The 27,321-nt window shown below is 37.9% G+C and overlaps 5 protein-coding genes across 10 annotated transcripts in view; 2 read left to right on the top strand and 3 right to left on the bottom strand.

Annotated features, from left to right (window-relative positions):
• The window catches only part of LOC105208770 (arginase-1), a 32,142-nt gene extending 22,812 nt beyond the window's left edge, over positions 1-9,330 (top strand). The window contains exons 4-5 of the mRNA XM_011178801.3: positions 5,834-5,933; positions 8,742-9,330. Of these exons, the coding sequence (XP_011177103.1) occupies positions 5,834-5,933; positions 8,742-9,107 (466 nt within the window). The 3' untranslated portion in view covers positions 9,108-9,330. The remainder of the gene's footprint in view (positions 1-5,833; positions 5,934-8,741) is intronic.
• On the bottom strand, positions 9,198-14,463 carry LOC105208768 (endoplasmic reticulum-Golgi intermediate compartment protein 2). Its single transcript, XM_011178797.3, has 6 exons — positions 14,225-14,463; positions 13,997-14,152; positions 13,635-13,927; positions 10,111-10,408; positions 9,884-10,033; positions 9,198-9,813 (listed from the first exon to the last, which is right to left on the bottom strand). The coding sequence occupies exons 1-6, from the start codon at positions 14,343-14,345 to the stop codon at positions 9,482-9,484; spliced, it is 1,350 nt and encodes a 449-aa protein (XP_011177099.1). The 5' UTR covers positions 14,346-14,463; the 3' UTR covers positions 9,198-9,481.
• Positions 10,452-13,328, bottom strand: LOC105208767 (double-strand-break repair protein rad21-like protein 1). The gene has a single exon (XM_011178796.3). The coding sequence runs from the start codon at positions 12,977-12,979 to the stop codon at positions 10,808-10,810; it is 2,172 nt and encodes a 723-aa protein (XP_011177098.1). The 5' UTR covers positions 12,980-13,328; the 3' UTR covers positions 10,452-10,807.
• A 113-nt stretch (positions 14,464-14,576) lies between the features above and the next one.
• LOC105208771 (uncharacterized) overlaps positions 14,577-27,321 on the top strand; it is a 71,953-nt gene continuing 59,208 nt past the window's right edge. For 5 of the 6 annotated variants that reach the window (XR_008471601.1, XR_008471602.1, XM_054232603.1 and 2 more), the window contains exons 1-2: positions 14,577-14,747; positions 14,908-15,528. Coding sequence is in view for 4 of the 6 variants with exons in the window: in XM_054232603.1 (XP_054088578.1) it covers positions 14,716-14,747; positions 14,908-15,496 (621 nt within the window). In the remaining 2 variants the exon portion in view is untranslated. Of the gene's footprint in view, positions 14,748-14,907; positions 15,529-25,597; positions 26,435-27,321 lie in introns of those variants that run through there. The other variant, XM_054232602.1, reaches the window with a different exon arrangement.
• LOC128922362 (uncharacterized) lies at positions 26,487-27,255 on the bottom strand. The gene is made up of 3 exons (XM_054232609.1): positions 27,119-27,255; positions 26,846-27,048; positions 26,487-26,789 (listed from the first exon to the last, which is right to left on the bottom strand). The coding sequence occupies exons 1-3, from the start codon at positions 27,140-27,142 to the stop codon at positions 26,678-26,680; spliced, it is 339 nt and encodes a 112-aa protein (XP_054088584.1). The 5' UTR covers positions 27,143-27,255; the 3' UTR covers positions 26,487-26,677.

Genomic DNA, 27,321 nt, shown 5'->3' with positions numbered 1-27,321 from the left:
GTTTAACTCTGAAAACATCGGCTATTCTAAGTTCTCTGTCTAACTATACTCGCTGATCTTAGTGCTGCTGGTGTTTTACCTTTTTCACATTTAAAATGGCGGACGCTGTGATGAGCGCAGCAACCGTGTCTGCTGTCTGGAAATAGTTTATGCCGGTAGTCGTGTAGCTATAGCTATGCATACATACATACAAATTTACAAATGTACTCATAAACACACATACATACCTACATGTATGTATATACCTATTTACACACTTTTTTATTGAATCCAAATTATTCATTCAAAACAATTAAACAATTGAACAAAAAAACCATTCCACTTACTTAAACTATGACTAGTTTTCACTTTTCATGAAGTTAACATTTCAGAATTTCCTGAACTGAATAGAAATGTGATGTTCGCGGAAGTATACCGTACACTGCAGAAAAAGGCCGGTAGACAACATATTGTTGTTGTACACGCACTAAGCGCGCCGTGCGTGTATATGTAGATATGTATGTATGTGTTTCGGACAGTGCTGCTGCTACTTCTGTAGAAGCTTTCGACTTCCGTTTTACTCGTAGGTAAACTCACCCGAAATCAAACTACAGTTGCACTGTCCTATTGGACTAAAGCCTCAAATACGCTATTATTTATGAAAAATATATAAATATTGCCCCACCTTACATCTGGTGTAAAAATTGTTCTTGCTTGGACATTGTTTTTTGGCTTCTGGTGTTGTACATTTGTGTGAGTAGCCCCAGATTGCGCTTCTGCTACTAACATTACGTCGGCAATGACGTTGACGTATGCGTCGGCGTTAAAAGCGATATCCGACGTTGTGGCAGGTATGGCAAGCAACGTGCAGTGAACTTACAAATACAAAAAGGGAGTTTCGAGCAGTGCAGAAAAGCTTCCGCCCTACTTCACGCACGAGAAAGAAAAGCGAAAGAACGGACGAAAGAGAGGTCGTCAACCGCTTTATAGTGAGCATAAACAGATAGATACTTCGTGCTGCTGCTGCTGCGGCTACAAAGCACACTCTTTCAGTATTACAGCATGTTTACAACGAGATCTAACTTTTAGCCCGCACACGGCACAAAGCGGTGGTAAGGTTTGCATTACCATATCAAAGCATAGTGGAAATTAGTGGGTAGACACCCCCTTAAGGGTTGGAAAGCCTTTTTTATTGTTTGCGTTTTGCTTACATCCGGCGCATGTGTCGGAGGCGGCGGCGGTGGCGGCGGCACGATGTCAGCAAATCCTTTTCTACACAATCGGGTGAGTCTACATATACATACAAACATACATATTTACATGTATGTGTAATTCGGTTTTACGCAACGCAATTACGTCGCTCTAAAGCAGAGGGTGGCTGGGCTGCATGCAAAAAACTGCGGTTGACACGCTGAATCGCAAACAAAATGGTGGCAACTGCAGGAATATGGAAAGAATGTGTTACATTTTGCATTGTTGAATTAAAATTTTTCGTGCAAAGTGACAAAGGACGTGAACTACAATCACAAACACACAGCATAGAATCACAAAGGCAATATGTTGTGCAATTAATGCAATGCAATTAACACGATCAAAAGCGCGGAATGGCAATGTCGATAACGACAATGGTAGCTGAAACGGCGAAACAGCTGCGACAAATTACCCGGACGCGCGGAGACCGAATGACGCGTTGCCACTCGAGGCGTCGAACGGCGCGATCAGTTCAATTGATTCGCTTCGATACGATTTACGGGCATGATTTATGGACGGACACATATCAGAACGCAGGCGGAGGGGAATCAAAGTAGCAACCACCACGCGCCAATTTCGCTAGCAAAAACAAAATGCAAGTACAAAAATATTTGTGTGTATGTGTATGACGTACTCAACGTATCCGCTTCCTCACTTATGCAGCTGCTCGACAAGGTATACATTTAGACACATGCGTGTGCATACATATACATATGCTCATATTACGCCGAATTTTATGCTTTCTGTAGACAGTGAGGCGACGTCTGGCACCTACAACAACAATACCATGGTACAAAAATGCAACTCAGACGATTTTGTTGGTAAAACAAGTGCTCAGCAAATTTGGGAGGTGGGAGAGGCGTCAATGGACTAGGGCGTATTTCTGATAACCACAAGGGTTCGGAGGACTACATCTGAAGCATAAAACTTAAAATTTCGTTCGCGTCACAGATCGAGCAGCTCGCTTAGCTGAGTTTTAACATGTATTATATATTGGAAATCTCAAATCGCGGCAGTGGAAGTGTGATAGCGCAAAATACATTGGAACTACAGGGACTTTCGTGATTTTGCATTATCCTGGAAGGCTCCAACGTGACAATCACTAACAAACGAAGTACCGTATAGGCCAAAAACGCCATTCTGAGAATAATTGCAACCACAAAGCTCTCAAAGACGGGCTATGTATGAACTTACTGCCACTCTCACGTGTTTAAAAACAATATTCACATGCCTTTATTCGTCCTTTATGCCACTATAAGTGCAATAACTCGAGCGAGCTTGTATTTCCTTGAAGTGTTTCCCACATTCGGCGAGTTGAATGCACACTTGAAACTCTGTGACATGGCATTGTAACACTTGCCAAAATGTAGTGGCTCTTCGGCTTCCTTCGCTTTCTTCAAACTATCGCTTACATTGTTTTTTGCTGAGCGGAAGCACAACAAAAGACGACAAAACAGAAACTTGAGTCACCGTAGTGTAGGTCATGTGCAAATCGACCATATAAGTGAGAAACTTGCATTTTGACAGAAATCCATACCGGATGCGTAGCGAGGCTCAAATATGGTTTTGAAAGTACGTACACGTATTTACTACTGTTATTGCGGGCGTCCGGTTAGGCGACGTCGGCGGAACAAAAAATACTTTGGGTATTTAAATAAGGAAAGGATTTAAAGGATTTCATATAGAAATCCTGCGCTATTTGAAGAATCGAAGTAAAGCTGCTTAGACAATCACAGCCGAGTGAGTTGTTTAAATGATTATAATTCGGGTCGGGTATCAAACGACACTAGAGAAAAATGCTCACTTTGTAGACAATTGTAGCCAACTACTTTTCCAACTCATGAAGCTACATTTTTCTAACCTAGAAAGTCTTCTTAGAATAGCTGTCCGCTAAATGAAGTCGGCTTAGAACTTGTGGGATCATAAATTTGATTTGAAGATTTGTCGCTAAGCGCCAATCTACAGCAGCATAGTTGGAGCTGTTGATATCACCTCCTGAACGATCTATCTTTCTTCTACGTTTTCACTTATGAAGGAACGATTTTTAAGGTATTTTGAAACAAATGCATTGAAGAACTATTGTACCGTATTACCACTGCTATTACAACAATTTTAAATAAGTGTAACCCCTTATCAGGCCTTTTGGGATTTTCGAGTGATTTTGCAGTGATTATTCAGCTTAAGAAAATTATAGCTGAATAACACACGGAAAGACAAAGCGCAGTCGCAGGCCTGGTATGGCGTTGTACGCTTGCAGTTTATGTTGCTTGAAGCGTTTCACTAGAAAGTTGGTTTATTTGTTTTTCAGAAATATTCAAAAAATCAAAAGGGTTACGTCACAGTTGAATAGAATTATTAGGGACATAACAAGGATTCAAAGCCAAACATCTGGAACCTAATTTTCAAAACACAGCCGCTCGTGAAAAAAAAACAACGTATTTATAATCTGTGGAAGCAGAAATCCAAATGGCCAAACACACACAAGGCACTTCTAATCCACCCTTAACTTATGCAAATATGGCGAAAACAAAAAACAACAACACAAAAAAGCAATTTCGGCTTCCATATTTACCGACACACGCATGTAAGCGCGGCAAATGTATGTAAACCAAATCGACAAAACCTGAAAAGTCAGCCGATTGTGTAAGGCGTCCTTACAAGCAGGACGAACGCTACTTGCTGCATAGAGTGGCATGTAAAAGCACCCCCTTTGGGCTGTTTACACGCTTCGTGCTGCAGGATAATGAAAAATGTAAAATGCACTTACAACATCGCACGCGTGAACGAGCAGCGCTGAGGCAAGCGACAACTTGCAGGGTAGACGAAACTGGGCCGCGCATTGTCGTCGTCGCTGGCCAGTGCCAGTGCAGTGGCACATATTGCTACTAATCACGTGTCACAAAAGCAACGCGGCCAACTGGCAGCCAAGCGGTGCGGTGCGCTGTGCTGGAAAATTAAGGACCCTCGAAGCGTTGCTCGCCTTGCAAGGCAAGCTTACATGTAAATACGCTGTGTATGTGTGCGCGTATCCTTTTACAACGCTGCCAGCCGTTTTTCTTGTTTTTTTTTTTAATTTTACATTTGCTGTCTGAGAAACACATGCTCATAAATACATACATATATTGCCTAAACTAATCGCGGTGGGTTGTTTTCAGCTTGCTGCGCCGATGCAAATGATTAGTTTTCGCCCCTTGGGCGTTGCCCAGCCGATCGCGTGGTGATCGTGGCATGTGTTTTGAAAGTTTCCAACAACTGGCGCATTTTCAACGCGCTACGTGGCCTGTCAGCTGTATTGGTTCACAGCCGGAAACCGAAACGATTTTAATTCATAATGATAATATATCACCGAAACCTTTTTTCCGTGTGCCACTCATCGACCACACTCTTAAGCCACTTTCGGGTGTTTGATGAAGTCCAAAGTTATGCTGTCTATCACTCAAGAAATCCGTTTCCAATGGGTTCCATGCATGAAAACGCTGGCGTTTTTTTTTAATTTAAATACGAAGTTAAATCAAAATATGTTTTCTAATCAAAACGAGGCATCGCTTTGGAAAAGTACAGTTATGGTATAACCGTTAAAATGTTTATAAAAATGGTCTAACGGTAGACGATCTAGCAAATAAGTAAATTCGAGTCTAGGCTAGTGAGCCGCGTTCTCTCAATTTTGACATCTCACAATATATATGACAGACAGTAGTAGGACTCAGTTGCTACATCTAAACTTAAAGCTTACTGATCCAAACAGAGTTAAATCGTCGAAATAACAGCCCGGTTCTACGTTACCGGAATTTACACGAATTCTTGTCCGTATAAAAACCGGTCTCACAAAGATCCGGCTGTTGTGAGAATCATTCTGGCTCAGTCCTGTCCGTGTTCAGGTCTCAGTTGGTCCAAAGGAGTGATTGGATTAAGGTGAATGGACAAAAAATGGCTCGATTGAGTAGATATTGCAGGAAATGGACGGCATATCGGAGCTATCTTAAATGCTAGCTGTGCTCTGTCTTAAATCGGGGTTGAATTAAGACCGAAATCCGGTCACATAACCGGGAAGAACACCCGCTTCATTCTTTCATATCTTGGTATTGCAACTAGCCTTTTCTACGAGGCTTTATGACAGATACATCGATTTTAAGCATTAGACGTGGTGACCTCACGAAAAGTTGAGATGAATGTAGCCGATAAAAATCGAACTTAACTTCAAGTGGGGTCCTCAAGCAGGAAAACGAATTTTCTGAACTTTTTTATAGCTCAGAGGTCGATCGTTGAGAGAAAGGGTAGAGCAACCGTTGATAGGAATAACGTTTGAAGTGGTACTAGAAGGTTTAGAAGTGGTACTCGTATCAAAACAAGGACTCGTATCGTGACAATAAGCATTTACAACTACTAGACTGTCTGATCTATTTGGAAAAACTAAGATATCCTGAATCTTTAGCCTGTTTAAGATAAAGAAAAGCTGGAAATTAAAGGTTTTAAGCGGTTATAGTTGCGATACACATTTATTTTCTATCTACAGCAGGATATTTTCGTATATCCTTTAAATATATATGTATGCTTCATTGTCTTATTCTCATTTCTATTTATTTTCTATCATTTTTATTTACAGCTTGGCCGCCGATCAGCTCGTTTATATTGGCTTGAGGGACATTGACCCGTACGAAGCGTATATACTGAATAAATTGGGCATACGAGCGTTTGCAATGGATGTAAGTATACATTACATACACTTACTCAGACTATATACAAACATACATACATACAAAAGGATATGCGCGCGTTCTACTTTAAAACAGTGGGGTCTTTTGAGATTTTGTAAAGAAATAATTGAAGGAACTTTTTAAAAGACTGGCAAATGCGATGCGATATGAAAAATACTACAGATGGCGCATGTGAAGCCTGATTAGATGGGAGGTGGTCTAGGCCAATCCGCGAATTACTTTAACAACGACCCTTCGACAATCTCAAACCTCCGGCTTAAAAGCAGCTATACCTTCTATTTAACAGTAGTCGAAGAAGCTTGATCTAGTAATCTTGTGAACTACGATCCAAACTAAGAGGCCAAAGTAGCAATTTGGATTGAAGAATAAGAATAAGCCTTGACGTACGGTCCTTCAAATTCGAGTGAGATCCAGCCTATCAGAACATCCACCTCAAATATGCATTCAAAAATGTATTGAAGACAATAGTCAGCGCGTGTGAAGAACTGAGTCACCGCGTCTTATATGTTTATTGAAGAAAAGAGTCCAAGTTGACCCACTGTGCCTTAGCTCACGCGATGGGTTTTTGTCTGGTAACGAGGGGGTGCATTCTATACGAGTACACTGTCTGTCTGCGCAAACAACTGCGGCAACATTTTCCGTGAGTCCTTCGGCTGGGTTTCGTAACTGTATGTCCATATGTGTGTGTGCTTTATTTATGCTGTTACAAAACTTGTTTGACAACGTTGTTCCTTCCCTGCCGTTGGAAAGTTGACGCAGCGGCGCCGCTGACAACAGCAGGAGCAAGATCAGTTTACGCTTAGCCCACGGCATACACTGTAGCGATCATTGATATCCTTGCATGGGAGCGAGCTGCGGCGAACAACCCTCGCCGTGTACATTGCAGCGACCGCACTTTGTCTACACCTTGATTGTGGCGTGGTAGCGGCAGCAGGGTGGCGGCGGTGGTTGTAATGGGTATAGGGTGCTAAACGCATACAAAAGGGTACGCAGGATTCGCCGTCACATGCAGGGACATTAATTTTTACAACGCCGCGTCAAAAGGGGAATGAACCGGATCGGCGGCGCGGTGCAAATTAAAAAAAAAAAAACGAATAAATAAATACGTTCATATGTATGTAGACGCTTGCAATTGTGTGCTGGCGATTTCCGCCTGTCGCGCGTATAATCCGCATACGCCGTCCGTTGCTGGGGTGATGCGGCGCTAATAAAGCCTTGCACTTTCCGATCCTACCAACCTATTTTAGCATTTTATTTATGGGACGTGAAAATCGGTGCGTTGAAAAATTCCAATGACTTTTCTTGTGGGAAAACTTGGTGGCATTGTTCTAAGGGCACCTTTCGCATAATGGAAAATGCGTTTATTTTACATACACTGCAAAAAACGTTAGCCCAAATGCGGGATTCACAAAAAGCATTGGAAAGGTGAGTGTAAAATGTGCCTGCTGGAGCGGAGCCGACGAGTGAAAGTTTGAAGACGGCTGAGTTCGACAATAAAGTGAATGGAGGATCAGAAGAACAAGGATATCTGTCCTGAAGGTAGTTTAAAGCGATAAGATGAGAAGTAAAAATGGATTTTTGTAGCCTCATATTTCATTTATTGAGTTCAGTTCCAAGCAGAAAGCGGAGAATTAGAATCTATGAGCAACTAATTGAATATCGAAGTCAGGTCCAGTAATAAACAGATTGGAACCTAAAATTACAACAGCAAAGTTTCCTCCATTTATTACGATCTTGTGCTAGCCTCTTTATCTGACTCCAACTTAATTTGACCTTAGATATTTCGATGTTTAAATTTCTGCTCCAGGTTAGAGCTATAGCGTTTCGTGTAATTGTATCTTGATCGCGGCTCAGAGCCAGCCACATTTTCTTTCGAAAATTTCGGCCCAACTTCTACAAGAGTGTACAGCTGCTGGCGTACGCCGATGATATCGATATCGGACTTCACAACCGCGCCATTAGTTCTCCCATTTCCAGACTGGATTAGGAAGCGAAGCGTCTGGTAGCGAACGAGGACAATACGAAATATCTTTTGCCATCAAAGAAACACTTAGCGCATTCGCGACTTGGTTCCCACGTCACTGTTGACAGTCATTACTTTGAAGTTAGATAATTTCGTCTATTTTGGAACCAGCATTAACACAAACAACAATGTCAGCTATGAAATCCAACGCATAATCATTCTTCCCAACAGTTGCTACTATGGATACGATATATATACGATGGAGTGATGAGCTATAAGAGTTTTACGACGACATTGACAATATTCAGCGAATAAGACAGCGGACAACTGACTCGTTCCGAATGAACGCAAGCACCCAGCTTTGATACTGGTAAAAGCAGTGGAAGACAACCACTCCGTTGGAAAGACCAGATGGAGAAGGAACTGGCTTCACTTGGTACTACGAAAAGGAAAAACAGATGGAGCGCTGTTGAACAACAACAAACAACAAGCGGGAGCAATTAATAACGGATTCGAGCCAAGATGAGTAGGTTGCAGGGTACTGCTCACAGGGCACTGCTCTTAGTGCTTATTTTGTGTCTCTTCTAGTCAAATTTTGGTCATTAAATGGTTTAGAAAGCTCATATTAAGCATAACTAAAACTATAACTAGCTTTTACTATCAAACTGAGTTCAATTCAGGCCCCTCAAGATGGCCCCTTTAGAAACTTCACTCACAGGGTTTATACTTTTATATGTATTGTATATAACTAATTACTACCGTTAAGTGAATTCTTGAATATGTCCTACCTGAAAGCCTCGCCTCACTCTTCTTGTATGCTTTTCTCTTTTCAGTCTGTGGACAAGTATGGCATCTCTAAAATCATCGAGCGTACACTGGACTCACTGAAGCCGCAAAATAAGATACATGTCAGCTTCGATATTGATGCCTTGGACAAAACCGTAGCGCCCAGTACTGGTACCGCCGTCTGTGCCGGCCTCACATTACGCGAGGGTATCTCGGTGGTAGAGGCATTACGTGACACGAATCGTGTGCAAGGCATCGATTTGGTGGAATTGAATCCCAGCTTGGGCAATGAACAAGATGTGAACACGACAGTTGCATCGAGTTTGGAACTCTTGAAAAGCATATGCGGTTACAAGCGTAGCGGTAATTTCGCCAATATCAAGATGGATCTATTCGAGACGTTGAAGAATTAATATACTCACACAAATGTTACTATATAAATGCATATATATGCATACATTCATTCAAAGGTTTTATAATTAAGCAATAGTAAGAAATTCAAGTGTCTTATGACATACATACACATGTAAGTATGTACGTGTTTGTTTAAAATTGTATATTTATTAGCTGTGAGCAACATTGGAATGCTAAATAAAGAATAGTAGCTGATTCTTACACCGAACTATGCATAATATATGAAGCGTGTTTTATTTATGCACCTACATACATACATACATACATACATATGTATGCAACTACAATTTAAATATAATATTCGCTGAAAATAATGGAAAATTGGTGAGGTTTTTACCTCAATCCGTGTTGACCGTGTGCTGCTGTGCAAGAGCTACTTGTGCTGGGTCTCCTCATCCACGCCTATTGGCACAATAGTTGGAATGCCGGCTGTTGTGGTTGTGGCATTCAACAAGCTTATGCTGTCCGACATGCTATTCGCCGTATTTATGAGATTATTTGTAAGTACTTTATTAGTGGGTGCTGTGGAGCTGGCGTCAAGGAGATTCACATTCACAGCACCGGCTGCAACCGCGACATGAGCGCCACTATCACGCATAGCGGCATCAAGGGCTAAGCGTTGAGCTATTGCTTCGTGTAAGAGTTGCGGCGCAACAGTAGTGACGGTAAGGCGTTGCACAGTCACCAACGTGATATTTAAAACGCCTGCAATGGAATCAATACAACTTTATTACAATAATTGAATTCAAATAAATTTGAGCTTATGTGTATTTGCCTGATATAACGATGATGCCAGCTATGATGGAACATAGTCGTATTATGAACTGCACGAGATTATCGCGATCGGTGCGCACAATAATCTTTAATGCCGACCAGTCGTATTTGAAGTAGATGCCGGGAGAGCCGTAAGAATTTTTGCTTGAATCTAAAAATAAAACAAAAATTGTTATTATTGAATAAATATGTATAAGGAAGGCAATAAAGCACAGCATTTATACACACCCAATTGCCGCACATTCTCCGTCACTGCATATTGAAACGTATTGATCGTTGTGAAAGTGTTGTGTATTTCGGTGGGCACAATCTTCAAGAAGTACTGCACTGTAGTCTCTTCGTCGGCTACTAGCGTTTCGTCGCCTTCAAGCGGTTGTACGATACGTCGTGAATATTGTCCAAAACTCAGGCGATTGATGCGATGTGTAAAATTGGCTGGCGTGCGTCGAAAATCGATTGTCCAGTGATCGCCAAAGAGCCCAACGAATGGTTGTGCGCCACCAACCAAGTGTAGTACTCCAGCAACCTTGAATTTGGTTAGTATAGATAAATTTCATAAAATAAGCACATAATTTTGTTATAAAACTACTTTATTTTAAAATACAATACAAACTGTTTGGGAAGCGTTAAGCCAGTGCTACATATACATTTCGGTTGCTAAAGCAGTTGTTTCTTTAAACTTACTTAACTATGGATCGCTACTGTCGAAAGTTTTCGTTACGTTAACACAATACCTGCTTGTCTGTTACAACTACACGTTCGCGTTCAATGCACATCATTTTCGTACAATAATATTTATTTATATATAAAAATAATTTATTATTTACATACAGAAAATTACGATTTAAAACCGAATTTGCATTCGTTATATAAAATACAATAATTATAATAATATAAAAGAAAATATAATAAATTTTATCATGCTTTATAATTTCGGATTCTCAAATAGTGGTCCTCTTGATATCTCTATGTCCGCATATGGCTGGGTCTGTTCAATGTTGAGTGCTCGGAACTTTTTCAGCACCAGAAGCGAGTAGAACTTTTGTGCCGCCTGCTTCCTGGTGTTATTAACGGTCAATGCAGACAATATTAGGCAATCCTGTTTTATTAAACGTGACTTAACGGTATAGAATAATTGCGCTGCACGTTTATTGAGTACGCGTTCCTCAAATTGTTCATCTGTTTCGTTTTCCAACTGCTCTTCTGCGGGATTAGGCGGCGGTGGTGGTAGATCATAATCATTCCAATCTGTTGATATATCGCTGGTGCGTTGTGCCTTGCTGGTTTGTACATCTGTTTGGATATTTGGTATATTCTCAGCTTCTTGCAATATAGATGACACCTGATCGGCTGGTAAATTGGGTAAATGATCGATATGCTCAATACTGGAATGATGCGGAGTTTGGTCGCCGTGATGTAGGCCAGCGGGCGTCGCGTCGCCATGGTTGAAATCATCGGATGCGTCGAGGCCGTGATGCAAATTACTCGGCGTCAGTGGTAAATCGTTAAGTGATGTTAGATTTTCCATACCGTTGATTTCATTCATGCTGAGCATACGGCTGGGACTGCGCATATTGTCAAACAACGAGTTCTCTGCAGGTGGTATTAAATTGTCGCCCAATGAAAATTGTGCTTGACCAACACTTTGTTCGAGGTCACGCACAGCTTCTGGAGCCGCCAGACTTTGTGCCGTCACATCCGCTAAGATTTGCTGTACAGGTTGGAGGTCATGCTTTCGCTTACGACCACGCTTATTATTTATGACATTTGCATCATTTTCATTCTGTATATGCTCTATGGCCAACAAATCAGATGGGCCAAGTATAGAAAAGTCTTCGAGTGCTGAATTGCGCGACACTAAATGACGTTGGTAATTTAAAAACAATGTTCTTGCCGGTATAGTTCTTGAAGGTAATGAAAATAATTTTTCCACACCGCCAGTTTCCTTCCAATAGGTTAAACGTTTTGTTGGTGGTGCTAAATCCAATGTTGTTACAATGTCCGTTGTGTTCGCCAATTGTGCCTTCATTTCCTCGCCAGATATATTTTTGACTTCATCAACAATAAGTTTGCGTTTGCGTTTAGCTTTGGTAACACCTTTATATGCCGAGGCATCTATAGGGGCTAATGCAAAGCTTTCATCTTCATTTTGCAGTAATGTTGATTGATCCAATTGGTTTTCATCTTCCTTTAAATTACCCAAAGCTTCAATACCGTCATCTTTAAGAGCTTCCTTTTCTACTTCGTTTATTTCCGACGCGTGATCACAACTCGAAGCTACAGATGGTGGTCTAATGTCCATATGATCCATGCCTTCATCATCAGATTCTTGTGCCGCTCCAATAGCAGCTTTTAAATTATTGTCACTGCTATCTAACGGCGGTTCAGCGAACAGGTCGTCTTCAAAGAGTTCTGGTTGTCCAAATTCATCGCCAAAACCATCTCCATCCAAACGAGAATTTCCCAAATCTGTGTCGTTTAATGTTATTTTTGGTTCATCCACCAATGTTACGTCCGCCATGCCACCATCACCAAATAACTGATCATCGATATTGGCATCTATTGGACCACGTATCAAATCAGGAGTATCACCTTCAAATCCCATATCACCAAAACCGTCGTCATGTATTGAAAGTGATAAGCTACCACCATAATCCTCTCGCATAGTGATCTCATCTGCTCTGGATTGGTTTATAGCAAATTGTGCCTCAATGTCAATATCATTCAACTCAGGCAAGGCTGTATCAAAATCATGAAATACTTCTGGCAGAGTGATTGCATTTACATTTGCTTCTCTATGTCCTTCCGGAAGATCAACCATGCCAGGCCTAAAAGCCATTTTGATCTTAACAAATGCTTCATTGCAATCCGCCAATAAATACTTAGCTTTCCTAGAATAAATTCTAACGACGCCCAACAATAGATGACCCGAAGTGCGAAGCGCCAATTTTACTTTTGGTTGCATTATGCCTTCCACAGACTTCTCGATATTGGTTTCGAACACATGCGCCTTTGTTATTTTCTTGTCCCAGTGAGCAGCCAACCATACTCGGGCCAAAGGGCCCTTTTTGGCCAAAATTAAATGTGCATAAAACATATTTTTTTATAAATTTATATTAGCTACGCCACAATTAACCAAACATTTCTTTACAGCTTTCTTTTTAGATTGGACTGGTAGTGTTGCCACCGTATTCAAATTTCGATTTCATTTTGATGTGTATACGTTGTTGCCATTCAATTATTAAAGTGGAATATGAAATTTATTTTATTTTTTTTTTGTTTTTGTTTTACTTTACCTTTATCGTGCAATATAATCATTGTTTTATGTTAATCTGTGCATAAAATTGTTCAACAGTTAAATCAGCTACGGATATTTTAATAACATCCCCGCGTTCAGCATTTCGAGTTGCCAATTATGGCACCTATGAATAGAGTTGCCATTTTCCAATTTATATTCGCGAACAGAAAACGTAGTAATTTTATAAATTCAGTGTTTTGTATAATAAAACTAAATAAATATTAATTATTCCTGATAACGCTAACATAATTTATGAATTTCGTACGCCAATAAATCACTAAAATACTTAAATGCAATAAATTTGTTAAAGTCATAAAAATGTATAGTGCATACGCTGTGTAATAATATACCGATTGTGTATAAATAAACAAATAACAGTGGACAGTAATAGTTACGTATGCAAAAAAGCCGACAATCAATTTGTTGATGAAATAAATTGAAAACAATTAATTACCTTATTAATACCCAATGTTCCATGTAAACGGCAAGCATCATATTGCTCCTCTGGCAGTTTCTTTACATTTCCTAATGGTTTTACATTCACTTCATTATTGTTAATAATATCTTTAAAAAGAATATCTGCAACAGAGTGATATTCTTCTCGCAAAAACGTATTCATATGCTGCATGCGTTCGAATTGCAGACGCTCCTCTTCCGGCAAAACCCACCATGTACCTTCTCGTTGTAATGCACCATACGCGAATACGTCCTGTTGTGTCTCATCCATTAGATCAACGCCGGAAAGAGCTACACATTATAAATTTGTATTATTGATTGTATTTTTATGCACTATTTGACAATGTAACATTTACTTACAAGAGCAAGGCATGGCCACAGTAATATCGACATGCATTTGCACTTTATCATCCATGTCGATGTCAGGTTCAAATTGGTATATGAGATTAGCTTCCTTGTAATAGCATACCTCTTTGTATATGAGGTAAATTATGAGCAAACGACTTATTAAAGATACTGGGAACAATGAAGGATACGTTATTACAGTAAATAACTTACTTTTATGCAAATATCTGTATATCAACTTACATGTACCACCTATTTCTGTTGTTTCTGTATATTTTTCGGGCACCTTCTTGAATGCATCCAAATTTTTGGCCAACTCGATGAGATTGTTTTTATCACCACGATAACGCAATGTTGCTGTCATATTCGATCAACATTTAACTAATTATTAGCAATATTAAAAAAAAAAATTATCAATACGTATAAAGACGATGTGTCCATTCAAGCTTCATCTGCAAAATAAAAACAATCGATGGTTGGTAACGCCACGTTGGAGTGTTGCCCATAAATTAAACTCGCGGAATCTGTTATTTTATCGAATTGCCTTTATATTTAGTTGTCAAATCTCCACAGTTGCAACTGCAAACGAGTTGGCAATACTGTATAGTTCGGTTGGACACCATTTTGACAAACAAACGGGACTTTTCGCTTAGAATTTGGACGCCTTCAATTATTTTGTTGGAGTACATTAAGAAAACTGCACAAATTACTTAATTAATATTTAAAATTTAATAATGGCTGCCAATTGGATCAAAATAACTGAAAGGTGATTATCAATAAATGAGTTTTTAAAATATCTAAACTTGTAGTCGTAATATTTTCCTTTGAATGTAAAGGATGCGTAGGGATATGTATAAGGTTGATATATGTATGTGTGTATATGTGGTTATAAATCTTGGATTATAAACCTATTTTTTACTTTGTAGAGCGCGGGAGGGTATAAAAATTATAAATGCGTTACCTTATGATACTTTTACAACCGTTCTAAGTTTTGTGCATCGACAAATGATACCTGTGACAACTGAAGATGCTATAGAGCCCGAAAATGCTTTGGAGGAATTGGAACGCTTAGTTGGTGTACCACGTGCCGATTTTCTACTCATGATAAAAACTTTTTCCTACATTTTACGACGCACGTCGACATTCGTCATCAAACCAACCAGATTACACGCTGAATTACGCGAAAAACTGCAGCTGCAAGATGACGCGAAAATCGATGCGATTGTAAGGTTATGGGTGCGTCAAACTACTCCAATTATGAATAGTTTGGCTTGCGAGCGCTATGAATCAAATGAGATACAAGATGTGGCATGGAAATTAAATGTGGAAATCTCATCGCATTGTGAGCAACGTGAAAAAAATTCCTTGGCAATGTTGCAGTTAAAAACTGGCACAGGTGAAGACATCAATTTGGAGATGAACCACGAAGAGTTGCTGCAATTGTATAATCAGTTTGAGTGTATTCAAAATGAATTAGATGCGCTAAAACATCATCAGGCTGAGCAAAAGGCTTAAATATTTCATGGCATGGTAAAAATAGTAAATACGTAAGTACGGTCATTAAATACAATAGTTGTAGAATTAACGTATAATACAGTATATATAGTTTAGAAAAAATGTAACATACATTTGTAAAACATCTGAAGAAATCTAATTGCAGTGCAAGAAATTACTTAATCGTAGTATAATGTAGTTCACTGCTTTGAAACAGCATTATTACCAGCTTCAAATCTTCAAAATTTGCAATATTATAGTAAACACAAGAAAGAGGAATTAATTATACTTGAAAAATATATCTATTGGTAATTCATGTTACTGAAATTTATACTAATTACATAAGTGCTAATTAGATTTCCATTATACAATAATATATATTAATTTATAGCATAATTATATAGTTAAGCGAATGGATCAAAACGAAGTCAGAAATGATATTAACGAGAAAACTCCTTCTCCTTTTTCTTCGATAACATGAAGTTTCACAATTTAATTTATAATTTGTACATCATCAAGTGTCAAATGATAGCCCTTTTAGGGCTGAATAAGTTATTGCAGTTTTATTTGCTTATGTGAAGTGGTGTGGTATATTCTTTTATACCTGTACCAGATAGTTGGTGAGTCCGTTGTAGTCTTTGATATTACCTATGCCGTCAGGATAATATCCAATTTCGTCAGGTATCGCTAAAGAGGGCAGTCCCCAATGCGTTGCATTCATAAAAGCTACCGGGTTGCCTCGGGTGAGATTGGTTGGCCAACTGACGCCATTAGTCCTTGCTTCTTGCTTCCATTATTACTTGAATTATTAGCTGAACAAGGTTCAGCAGCTAACACTTGTTTGGGTCGTCTTCTTCTCACCTTCTGTCGGTGCTGGGATTAGGTTAGCGGTGGTATTTGCTTTTAATTGTTGGGAATTTGCGCTCATTTTGAAGCGTGATACTTCACATTAAAACTTTTCACTAGGACAATGGTTCCTTTATACCTGTCTTAACTAGCCGTTACAACCGTGGTTCAGTTTCGTTTCAAATTGTATTCTGACTAAAATGATAAAAATGTCAGTTGTATTTATCAATAAACAATTTACTATTAAATTACTTGTTAAACTTCAGTTTGACATTGAAACAAGCCATCGAACTTTAGCTCAGTAGTAAATTCTATTCTTTTTATCGTTAAACTTCGGTTTAACGTTTTAAATAATATTTTGAACATCGGTTCAATATTAATTTATCCTTTTTCCTGTTAAAGTTCAATTTAACGTTTTTAAAGAAAAATTGGAACTTTCTTTTTGGCAGTGACAAAATTTGATTTGAAATAAAACACGACTATGTCGTATTAGGATGAACCCACACTGAATGTTTTCTGACGATCTGTGAAGACTTGTTTTACTAATCGAAAACTGTAAACGAATAATATCGATTTACTTATAAATTTAAACATTTAGCATATAACTCAATCGCGTTCACAAATCTCGAAGGACCATGTATAAAGCGCTGACAAATCTGATCGATCCTAACGATAGTTAAAAAAGTAGCCAAACAGCCATTTGATTATGCATCCTTCAGCAGTGTAATATAGAAGCTAATATATATAGCTTAACTGCTCTAATTCGCCTAATCGTCATATCTACTTAAAAATTTAAACATTTAACATATAATATAGAGATAGCAACAATTAACCCTCTAATGCATGAATTTTTGTTTCGACTGTGATTTTTATATTAGACTATATTCAGGTCTGTGAAGACGAATCTGATGTTAGTTTTTCGATTTGTCAATTTGTGTACCTTTTACAGGTAAAATAAGGTAATCCGCCTCAAGGCGGACCTATGCATTAAAATGTTCATATAAATTTATGTTTTCATTTCTTCTTTATTGTGATATTTGAAAAAACAATCTTTTGCCGTTGAATTGCATAAATTAATTTTACATTTAATGCAAAATGCCTGAGTTTCTGATTTGCATCCACGAAATTTGCACATTTTTTTGCCTGAGCGGTCCAAAAACTTACACCAGTGTCCTATTTGATCGTATCTTATATTTTCTGATAGGTGATACGTCTTTTTAGCTTTTGGTGGAGGTGTTAAAGACGATGGACGACCACGTTTTACAGGTTTTGTCGAACCAATCAAACAAAGTGTTTCTGCCACTTCTGATCTGAAGTCAGGAAGTTTACACTTTAGGACGTCCTTATTTAGTCGGTTATAAAGACAATATGCATTCACCATACTCACGTCCAGCATGTGGTAAAATAATTTATTTGTCCATTTTCTGGTTTTCATTTTTATGTGGTATCGACCAATCAATCCGTCAACCAAATCCACACCACCCATATGCTGGTTGTATTCTTTCACAATAGCTGGACAATCCACCTCAACATTTTGTTTCAATTTTCGATCCCAACGATTTGCCTTTAAGGAATATGAACTTTCATTATGTACAATTGCATCTGTTCCTACGTAGGTGGATAACAGACGAACTGCTCTTGTGTCGTACCACAAAACGCTGCTTATGTCTACTCCAAAAACACTTCCCACGTATTCTTCATTATACCCACGTGCTACTTTTTTTGATTGCAGCTCTGCGTCTGTGGAAAGTTTTATATTTGGTACTCGATTTCCTCGCACTGTACCTAAACTGTGAATTCCGCGACTTCTCATATATAATAGCAATCCCAATGAGGTATAAAAGTTGTCAAAGTAAATAATATGATTGGCATTGTTTGGTATGACTTGTGACAACCTAACTACAACATTGGATGCAGCACCAAGATCTGGACAATTTGGCAAAATTTTGTTATCGCCGGCGCCACAATAAACTTCAAAGGAATACGAATATCCAAAGGAATCGCAAATCACGAATAGTTTCGCTCCCCATTTGTGAGGTTTTGCTGGCATATATTGCCTCACTGGGTTTCCACTCATTTTCGTGGCACACATTTGCTCATCAACGCAAAGTCTCTGCCGCATTGGAACTGAAGAAAAACGTTGGTTGAAATGTTTTACTAGCGGCCTTATTTTATACAAGAGGTCATAACCAGGTTGACCTTTCTCTATACGAGACGCATCATTATTGAAATGCAAGTGGTTTCTAATTTCTTCAAATCGATTGCATGTCATGGATAAACGTATCGGATCTAATCCGTATTGTCCCCAATATGAGCGACTGTTAGGAAAGCGATAAACAGACGTAAACAACAATATTCCCAAAAACTTACGCAGCTCTTGGTGATCGATACAAAACTTTGAAGATATATCTTTTTGCTTGGCATACAAGTTCATCTGTAAGGCTATTGCCTGCAAAATTTTTATTAAAAATTTAATAAACTGTTATATATTAGAAATTACCTTCAGAAAGTCTTCGGTCACAAAATATGCAAAGCAGTCGTAAGGTGTTTTTAAACATTTTAAAAAATCCGGCATGTCCTGGCCTTGAAAAGCCAAATCTGCAACACTCAGCTGAAGTTTTTTCTTCTTCCAAAGAATCGATCTTATCGCACTCATATCGTTTCTCAAATCACTTGCAGCTGGTAGGACTCCGATTTTTTCTTGCGATTCTAATGCTTTGTGCACAGAACGTGTCACTGTCGACGGTAAGAATACACTAGAAGTAACGTCACAAACAGGCAATGGAGGAATCGGTGGCAGCTCAATTATTTCAGCATTTTCTTCAAAGTCTGTCACATTCAAACTGCATTCGATTGCGTTTCGCATCATTTCTGAGGAGTTTAGCATTGCATCAATGATCGTATCATTTTCCGGTAGTGAGTAGGTTGGATCCATATCAGAATCGTCACTATCAAAATCGCATTCATTGTCGGAAGTATCAGTTACCAATTGCGACTCTTCGAAATATTGTCGAATTTCTTCATCCGTCATATGGGTCTTAGAATAACGCGACATATCTGATTATTATTCAATAATAAAATAAGAAAAATTTTCAATTGTATCACAAATATTTCATTTTACTTGAAAAAGGTAGGCAGCGCAATGCATGAGTCCGCCTCAAGGCGGAGTTCAATATTTTCGAATTTACTCACCTGCTATTAGTTTTTTTATTATAAATCGAACACTATCATAAAGAGCACAAAATTCCACACCCGTAAGTATTTTTTTCAACTTGAAACGACACAAGAATTTATATTTCTTGTTGTTCAGAAAATTGTGTTGATTGCAAAAATAATTAAATTGGCGGGAAAGTGCTAATCTGTCACTTCAAATTGACAGTACGTCAAAACTAGAAGTAGTATTGCCAATCTGAAAAAACCATTACGTAAGTTGAACTTTAAGCGTTCTTTTGAAAAAAAATCCGAATTTTAATATTAAAAGAAATATTTTATATCTGATTTTGAAAACACCCCGTCTGTAGGCAGGCATATGCACTAGAGGGTTAAATAAAAGTCATTCATTTAATGGTTTATGTCGAAATAACGAGGTTTAGGCTGTTGAGACGTTTAACTCACTAAACCGCTTGATTTAACATGATTTCTCCATACACTTCATAATCACTTCACCGAAGTGATTTGAAGCTGAACGTATATGAGTCAAAAACAGCTGATTTATAAATCTCCAACGGCAGTGAGAACAGGATAGTTTTGTGAAGCGTTTAAATGTAATCTAATCACTTCAAATTTTCTGTCGGAACATGATATTAGAAATTTTTTTCTTCAATAGTTTCCATTATCTCTGAAAATTAAATTTTATTTATATTTGCCCATATTTCTTAGTACACGTTTCCGGGGTCACCAATATAGTGATGTTTAACAAACATGAAGTAATGACAATATATAATTTCCCATATTTTTAGTACACGTTTCCGGGGTCACCAATTTGGCTATGTTTAACACACACCAAGTATTGGCAACATTTAAATGGACAGTACTTTTGAATGCCTTATCCAATCGCGCCAAAACATTTTTTCACTATTAGATTCTATTGGCTACCATTTTCGACACTGGTAACCATACTTACCTCACCAAATACGCGACAATCCCATGAGTTCCATATTTCGATGGACTCCCCATGATGCACCTTTGGCGGTCGCTGGCGAACGGAGCGAATGTACTAGGTGGATGCACCCTATTTATATATATAGGGGGATGCATCAACCATCACTCCGCGATGACCACTACCGCGGTAATCTGATAAACCGTTTCGGCTTGAAAGCTGCTCGGTTACGTCTGAGTAATTTTATTTTTATTGTTTCAAATTGCAAGTTCCTTTCCTTTCTTGATGGTGAACGGATTGATGACTGATCTCTCAGATCATGGGGATAACGTAGCGAAAGCTTTCCGTAACAACTACTCTCGTCTCGATTCGAATCATTCTTATCTCTTATCCTTTATATCCATCTATCTTTAAGCATTTAACATATAGTTGATAGCATATTTCCGCATCTCGATGGACCAAATATGTCGAGGTTGAGAAAAAAGGTGGCACATAACTAATTGTAGGCGTGTGCCGCCTTTGTGGATACGTTGAATCTGGACCACCCCTTCACTCTACATTTTCTTCGTTGTCCAGGTTCCTTATACTCTTTGGTCAAGTCAACCTTGTTCTTCTGGGGGTTGTTCGAGCTAGTGCTCGAATGTAGCGAAGACTTGCTCTACCTTAATTCACTCTTATCTATTATCCTTTATAACTATTTTTTTAAATATTTAACATATAATTGATAGCATATTAACGCATCTCGAAGGACCATGTATGTTTTCCTTTAAACAACAATAAAAAATAAACAAAAATTCTCAAATGAAATGCTATGAACTCGCATGCGATAAATTGCTGTAGGAGGTGCATCCCTGTACCAAGTCCTGCTAACACGAACATCTGAAATTGTTCTGATCTGAATAAGCGTGCTCGGTACCATCTGAGGAGATTTCGGTTAGGTTTGAAACTATATTAAACTTAATCTCTACTATCCTTGATGTCTAACTTTAAACATTTAACATATAATTGATAGCAAATTTCCGCATCTCGAAGGACCAAATATGTCGAGGTTAAAACAAGGGGAGTGTAGCGTTGGTGAATTGAATATTAAATATGGTGGATCACATGACATAAAATGCGTATATAATTCTTCAATTGATAAATCATTATAAAAACTTGAATGTATTTTTAAAATATTTAACATTAAAAGTGTTTCCGCGATCTGTAATCTGTAATACATATGTAAATAGCTCACCTGTATTACTCCACCATCGCTAATACCAAACAAACTAGCAATTTTAGTAATTGTTGCTCCTTCTCCACATGAACCCAGTCGGTACATTACTACAGCCAATTGAATTTGGATAGGAAACTGTTTACATGAACGTGGACCATTGAACACTTCGTCATCCTTTATCAGATCAATGATAAAATCAAATGTGGTTTTGCTGACTCGCACAATTTCTCGAAACCTGTTTTCATCCAAATGCGGTAATACATCTATTAAAAAGTTGGGTGATTTTGGGACAGAATGATGAACAAATGTAGATCCATATCTAAAATATTAAGCAGCTGCCAATGCAAAGCTAAAGTCTTCCATAATTTCATCTTCCTTTTTGCGTTGGATTTCTGAAATCATTTATATATTTATGTATATATGCGCCTTTAAAAAATGTAGCATTGACGCAAAACAATTACCGTCATGTTTTCCAAACAGCTCCAACATTAACAAATCAAATACTAGTGATTTTTCGCAAAGTTGAATAAATTTTGCTTTTTCGCTAACTTTCGGCATTTTAATATTTTGACACCCAAACAGCTGTTTAATACATAAATAAGTGGCATTTACACAAAGAATTTGAAGTGCGTTCATGTAACACACTGCGTATTTGCATAAATTTATGCGATGGGTAACATTACACGTTTAAACGAATACCCTTATTATAAAAACTTGAATGTATTTTTAAAATATTTAACCCTTAATCGGGCAAGGCCACAAATTTTGAAAATTTTTTTGTTTTTCGGTAGCGTCAGTCAAAATAAAAATACAACTTTCTTAGATTTTATTTTTTAATTTTTTTTTACTATTTATTTAAGAAAATATCTTTTGTGACAGATATGTTACATTGCCTGGAAAAGGAAAATTAAATTTATGTCAAATGGTATGCACGGTAACAGTTATTATGCTTGTTGTAGCACAATGCAATTCCGCATTTTTCACACATTGTTTGGGTAACTCCTTGGCAATTAGGCATCTTGCATCTTATCCTCTTTTCCGTCCATATTGGCCAATGACCAACTTGATCAAGTCGTAAAGCTTGTGGAGGGGCGTGCTGCGCTGGTCCTTTGCGTTTTTTTGCTTGTATTTGTGGCTCGAGGGATCTAATGTTCTTGACGTTGATTTTTTGTCCGTATTTTAAAAGTGTTTCCGCGATCTGTAAGCGAAACTCTGCCGCAGGCAACAACTTTTCTGTGTTATTGGATCGATTTTTTTTATATAGAAGCCAAGCGTTTGCCATCACTAAATCTAATAGGTGGTAAAATACTCGAACTTGCCATCTTTTACTTCGAAGTTTTATTTTATATCTTCCCATGATGGAATCAATAAGGTCTACACCACCCATATGCGCGTTGTATTCACCAACAATAGACGGACGATCAATTTCAACGTACTTCTTTTGAATTTTATCGTACCTTTTTACTTTACGTTTTGGTATTTCACCAAGGAAAGTCGATGCGAGATTTACAATCTTACTATCTTTCCACGAAACTGTTGAAATGTCGATTCCTTCAGCCTGACACACGTACTCTATGCCAGATCCTCTCTCTTTTTTCATCATTTCTTTTTCGCTTGGTAGTTTACAATTGGGAATTCTATTCCTCCGAATTGTTCCCACACTGAATATCCCTTCAATTGCCAAGTATACGAGCAGTGGAATTGAAGTAAAATAATTGTCGAAATAAAGTTTGAAATTTTGGTTTCGTGGAATCATACGTGACAGTCTCATGACTACATTGGAAGAGGCTCCCAAATCCGGCTCGTTATCCCCAACGATATTTTCTTTTCCAGTTTCCGGTTCAATTTTGTAAGCAAATCCAGTTGTCCCGCAGAGAACAAATATTTTGTAGCCCCATTTATGAGGCTTGTTTGGCAGGTAGCGTTTCAAAAGGTTTCGGGCTTTTGTGGAACATATTTGTTCATCGACGCATAGATGTTGTTCAAGAGGCACTTTTGCAAAATTCTTATTTAACTCATCCAGGATCGGGCGTATTTTGTACATTCTGTCAATATTTTTATCAGTCGACGGCAAATTTTTGCTGTTGTCGTTAAAGTGTATGCGACGTCGTAAATTTTCAAATTTTTTCAGCGGCATCGCTTCTTGTATCATGGATGTACCAATTTTGCTCCAGTGACTGGGTACATTAGGAAGTTGTACTAAGGACATCATATAAACTACTCCAATAAATTGCTGAATATCCATTTCTGATACACGAAATGGATCATTAACGTCCTTTTGGACAACATACAAATTTGTTTCATTGGCAATACACTTTATCAATTCTTTTGGAAATAAGTACAAGAAATATTCAATTGGCGCTTCGATAATCTTTATATCATCGGGCAATGATGTATTGCCTGTAAAACGCAATTGGTGCTCTTCCAAAACTAAATTCTTTTTTTTTCCAGAGAATGTCATTGTAACATTTTTTTTGTTGTGCTCTCTCTGCCAAAATGGGCGGAACATCGTTCGAAGGATCTGCACACAATTCCATATTTTCATTTTCAATATCTTCTAATATATTCTCAACCACTTCATCAAAATCAGCATGTACCAACTCTTCATTATAATTAGGATCATCCACATCATCATCATCATCAAAATCGAGTCCATCTTCACTCTCGTCAAGAATTTCTCGAATTTCACCCTTGCGCAAAGTTTTAGACATTCTGCTAAAAATATACTCGCGCTGTAAGGCAATGTGACATATATGTAACAAACAATAAATACAATATAGAAAAGACGAATGAAATTTTTTTTCGATTGCACTTAGTAAAATCACTAAATTACATGCTCACCCAATGTATTTAAACAAATAAACACGTTTTTCACATTCACAAAAACCGCTTTTCGTCACCAATTTCAGCACTTGTTGTGAAATCACCAAACTTAATGCACTACACTTTTGGCACAAAAATACGTTACAATAGGGATGTCTCGCTCTATCTTATTACTTTTATACTATTCACAGTTTGTACCAGTTGTGTTACAAAAACCAATATGACTATATCAAATAAGAATGGCAAAAATTACAGTCGAAAAAAGGGTTTGTAACATTTCTGTCACATGGCCAGGTTAAGGGTTAATGCTGAATTTCTATTAAAAAATTTCCACTTTGATGTTAACCAAATATTCAAATTAAAACTATGATTTATTGGCGAAACTGGGTATTTTTTGAGAAACCGAAGTATCCCCTCTGCTTTTCCTCCTTTTCCACGGATGGATTGGTTGTTATAGTTGTCGTCACTTCCTTCAACAGTTTTTGATCCAAATCAACACTTGAAGCACTTCTTCTTATGCGTTGATTTAGATTATCACGTTGTTGAGTTGTTTCATTTGCCCGACGATTTCTCATTGTTAACTATGCCGTTTCATTTTCCGCCTGTCTTTCTTCTTGTGTTTGTGATGCACGAAGTCGGGCCATACTAACACGGCGCTGTTCTCGTGCGATTTCTTGTTCATCCGTCGTCAATTGATAGGCAATATTCCGAACTCTATTTGCATTTCGCGTTCGATGCGAAAGATTAGATCTTTTGGCTCGTGGCATTCTGAATTAAACTGAGAAATGAACACACAAAACATGTGCTCAAATGTCATAACCTCACAAAATAAACATTTCACATATGTCATTGCATCTTGCGTGGGTTGGCAACTGTGCATATGCATGTAGCTGTCGAAAGTTGATGCACACAGCGCCATCATCTGTTCGTTTACATTTCCTTTTTAAAATCGTATTTGAAAATTTATTTTCTTCATAATTTTTTTTTTCGGAAAATTTTCCAGAATTTTCTTAAATATTCTTCTTGTTTGGGGGGAGACCTGTCCGAATTGGTGGTAATCACCGAAATCGGTTCAGGCGTTCTCCAGTTATAAGCGTAGTAACTAATGTCACTTTCTTTTATATACATACATATATAGATTTGTTCAAAGTGCTATTCAGCAAATTTACAATTATTTCGGAACTTTCTTCATGTGCATCTACCAAGTCTATAATTTTCACTTTGACGCCATCCTTTTCCGAAATGAAGCGAACTAATATCGGAAACATTTTTGTGCTGCCATGGTTAGAGGCGTCCGTCAATATAGTGAAGAAATGGCAGTCATTTACGTCTTTCTGGAGCTCTTGCAATACGAACGGTGCGAACACTCCGGTTGCGATGGCTTCGCATTTCGTTCGCGTACAAGAAAATTTGGACTTTGCGAAACAACTCCGAATGATTTTAGCGAGCGAAAATTGTGATTAGAACTTATCACATGAAATGCCCAAACGCATTCACACGTCGCGATATGGGCGTCTGTTCCGGTCAAAGTAGAACTTTTTAAATATCTATTGAGTGTGTGGCTGGACGTGGCAGCGTGCAATGCATTTTGGTGATTTTTTGATTTAATATGCGACTCAATATCTCGGCGACCACTATGCATAATACTAAAACCCGTGTTGCACACTTCGCAAAGGACATCACTTTCGGTCTTCGCTTTCTTAATAAACGAAAATTCTTCGCGCAATTTTTCGTTAAATATATTTACTCCACGTTTTCGCGACATTTTAAAAAAATAATACAACGTACACACACAATAGCGTCGCTCCCACAATATCACCTGTCAGCATAAGTTCCACAAATTGTTGGTAGAAAATACATGAATAAATGTAAATAAGTAGAGCTTTAACATATGTAATTTCTCTTTAACACGAACAAATACAATAAAAGCATTCCACAAACGGCGTTGCCATAATGGCGAGTTTAACATAGTTAATAGCCTAGACAGACGAACAAAATTAATTGGCATTAAGAAATGATAATGCGCATTGAAATTTTATAGTGACAGACGACAAATTTTGTGCATTTATACAGCTGATTGAGAAATTTGTTTATTTATTACAAACGTGAAATAAAAATGGATAAAAAAGAGTTATTAATGGCAATTTTGGTATTTTTGGAAAACAAAAAGAAATTTAATGAAAGAATTAAATTGTTATTAATACATTATTAATTGTTATTAATACATTGCATTATTGGCTGCAGTCAGCCCTATGATTTGATGCACCGCATCAAAATATTTCCACGTCGATGGGCTGCCCCCCGATGGGCCAGTTTTCTTCTTTTCTTCTCTACAATTTCACAAAGGTTAATAATGTTAAAAATGTTTTATAATAGCATAGTATACCTGTATCTTTGTGATAAGTTTCTAATTTTAATATGGACTTCCTTCGGAGTAAATTTATGTGCCATTTGCACAGATATATCGGCATATATATGCAAATTGCGCTTGGCACGTCTTAAATCATCGGCCCGCTCACGCCACAAGTCAATTAACACACATTCATCAGTGCTAGTCCAAACCACTCGCTGCTTAATTTCTGCCATCTTCTAAAATATTAAAATTTGATTTTGTCAATAAACTTGTACATAATTGAAAAAGAAATTTAAAACTTCTTACCTCTAACGCTTTCCTTTCTATCATTTGTTGACGTTTTCTTCTTCTTCTTTCTATCAATTAACATTCACAATAGCAAAAATCGGGCATTTTTGGGCAGCATTGCCAGCACAAATGTGGTAAATTCAGCTAAATGCACGAAATTTTTGTGCATTACTAATTTGCTTTAAAATGAATTAATGCGCGAGTTAAAGCAAATCATCGCC

This window comes from Zeugodacus cucurbitae, chromosome 5, assembly GCF_028554725.1.
Source record: "Zeugodacus cucurbitae isolate PBARC_wt_2022May chromosome 5, idZeuCucr1.2, whole genome shotgun sequence".
Classification (NCBI taxonomy): Eukaryota; Metazoa; Arthropoda; class Insecta; order Diptera; family Tephritidae; genus Zeugodacus; species Zeugodacus cucurbitae.
Note: the sequence above shows the minus strand (reverse complement) of the source record. Positions and strands in the feature narration are given on the sequence as shown.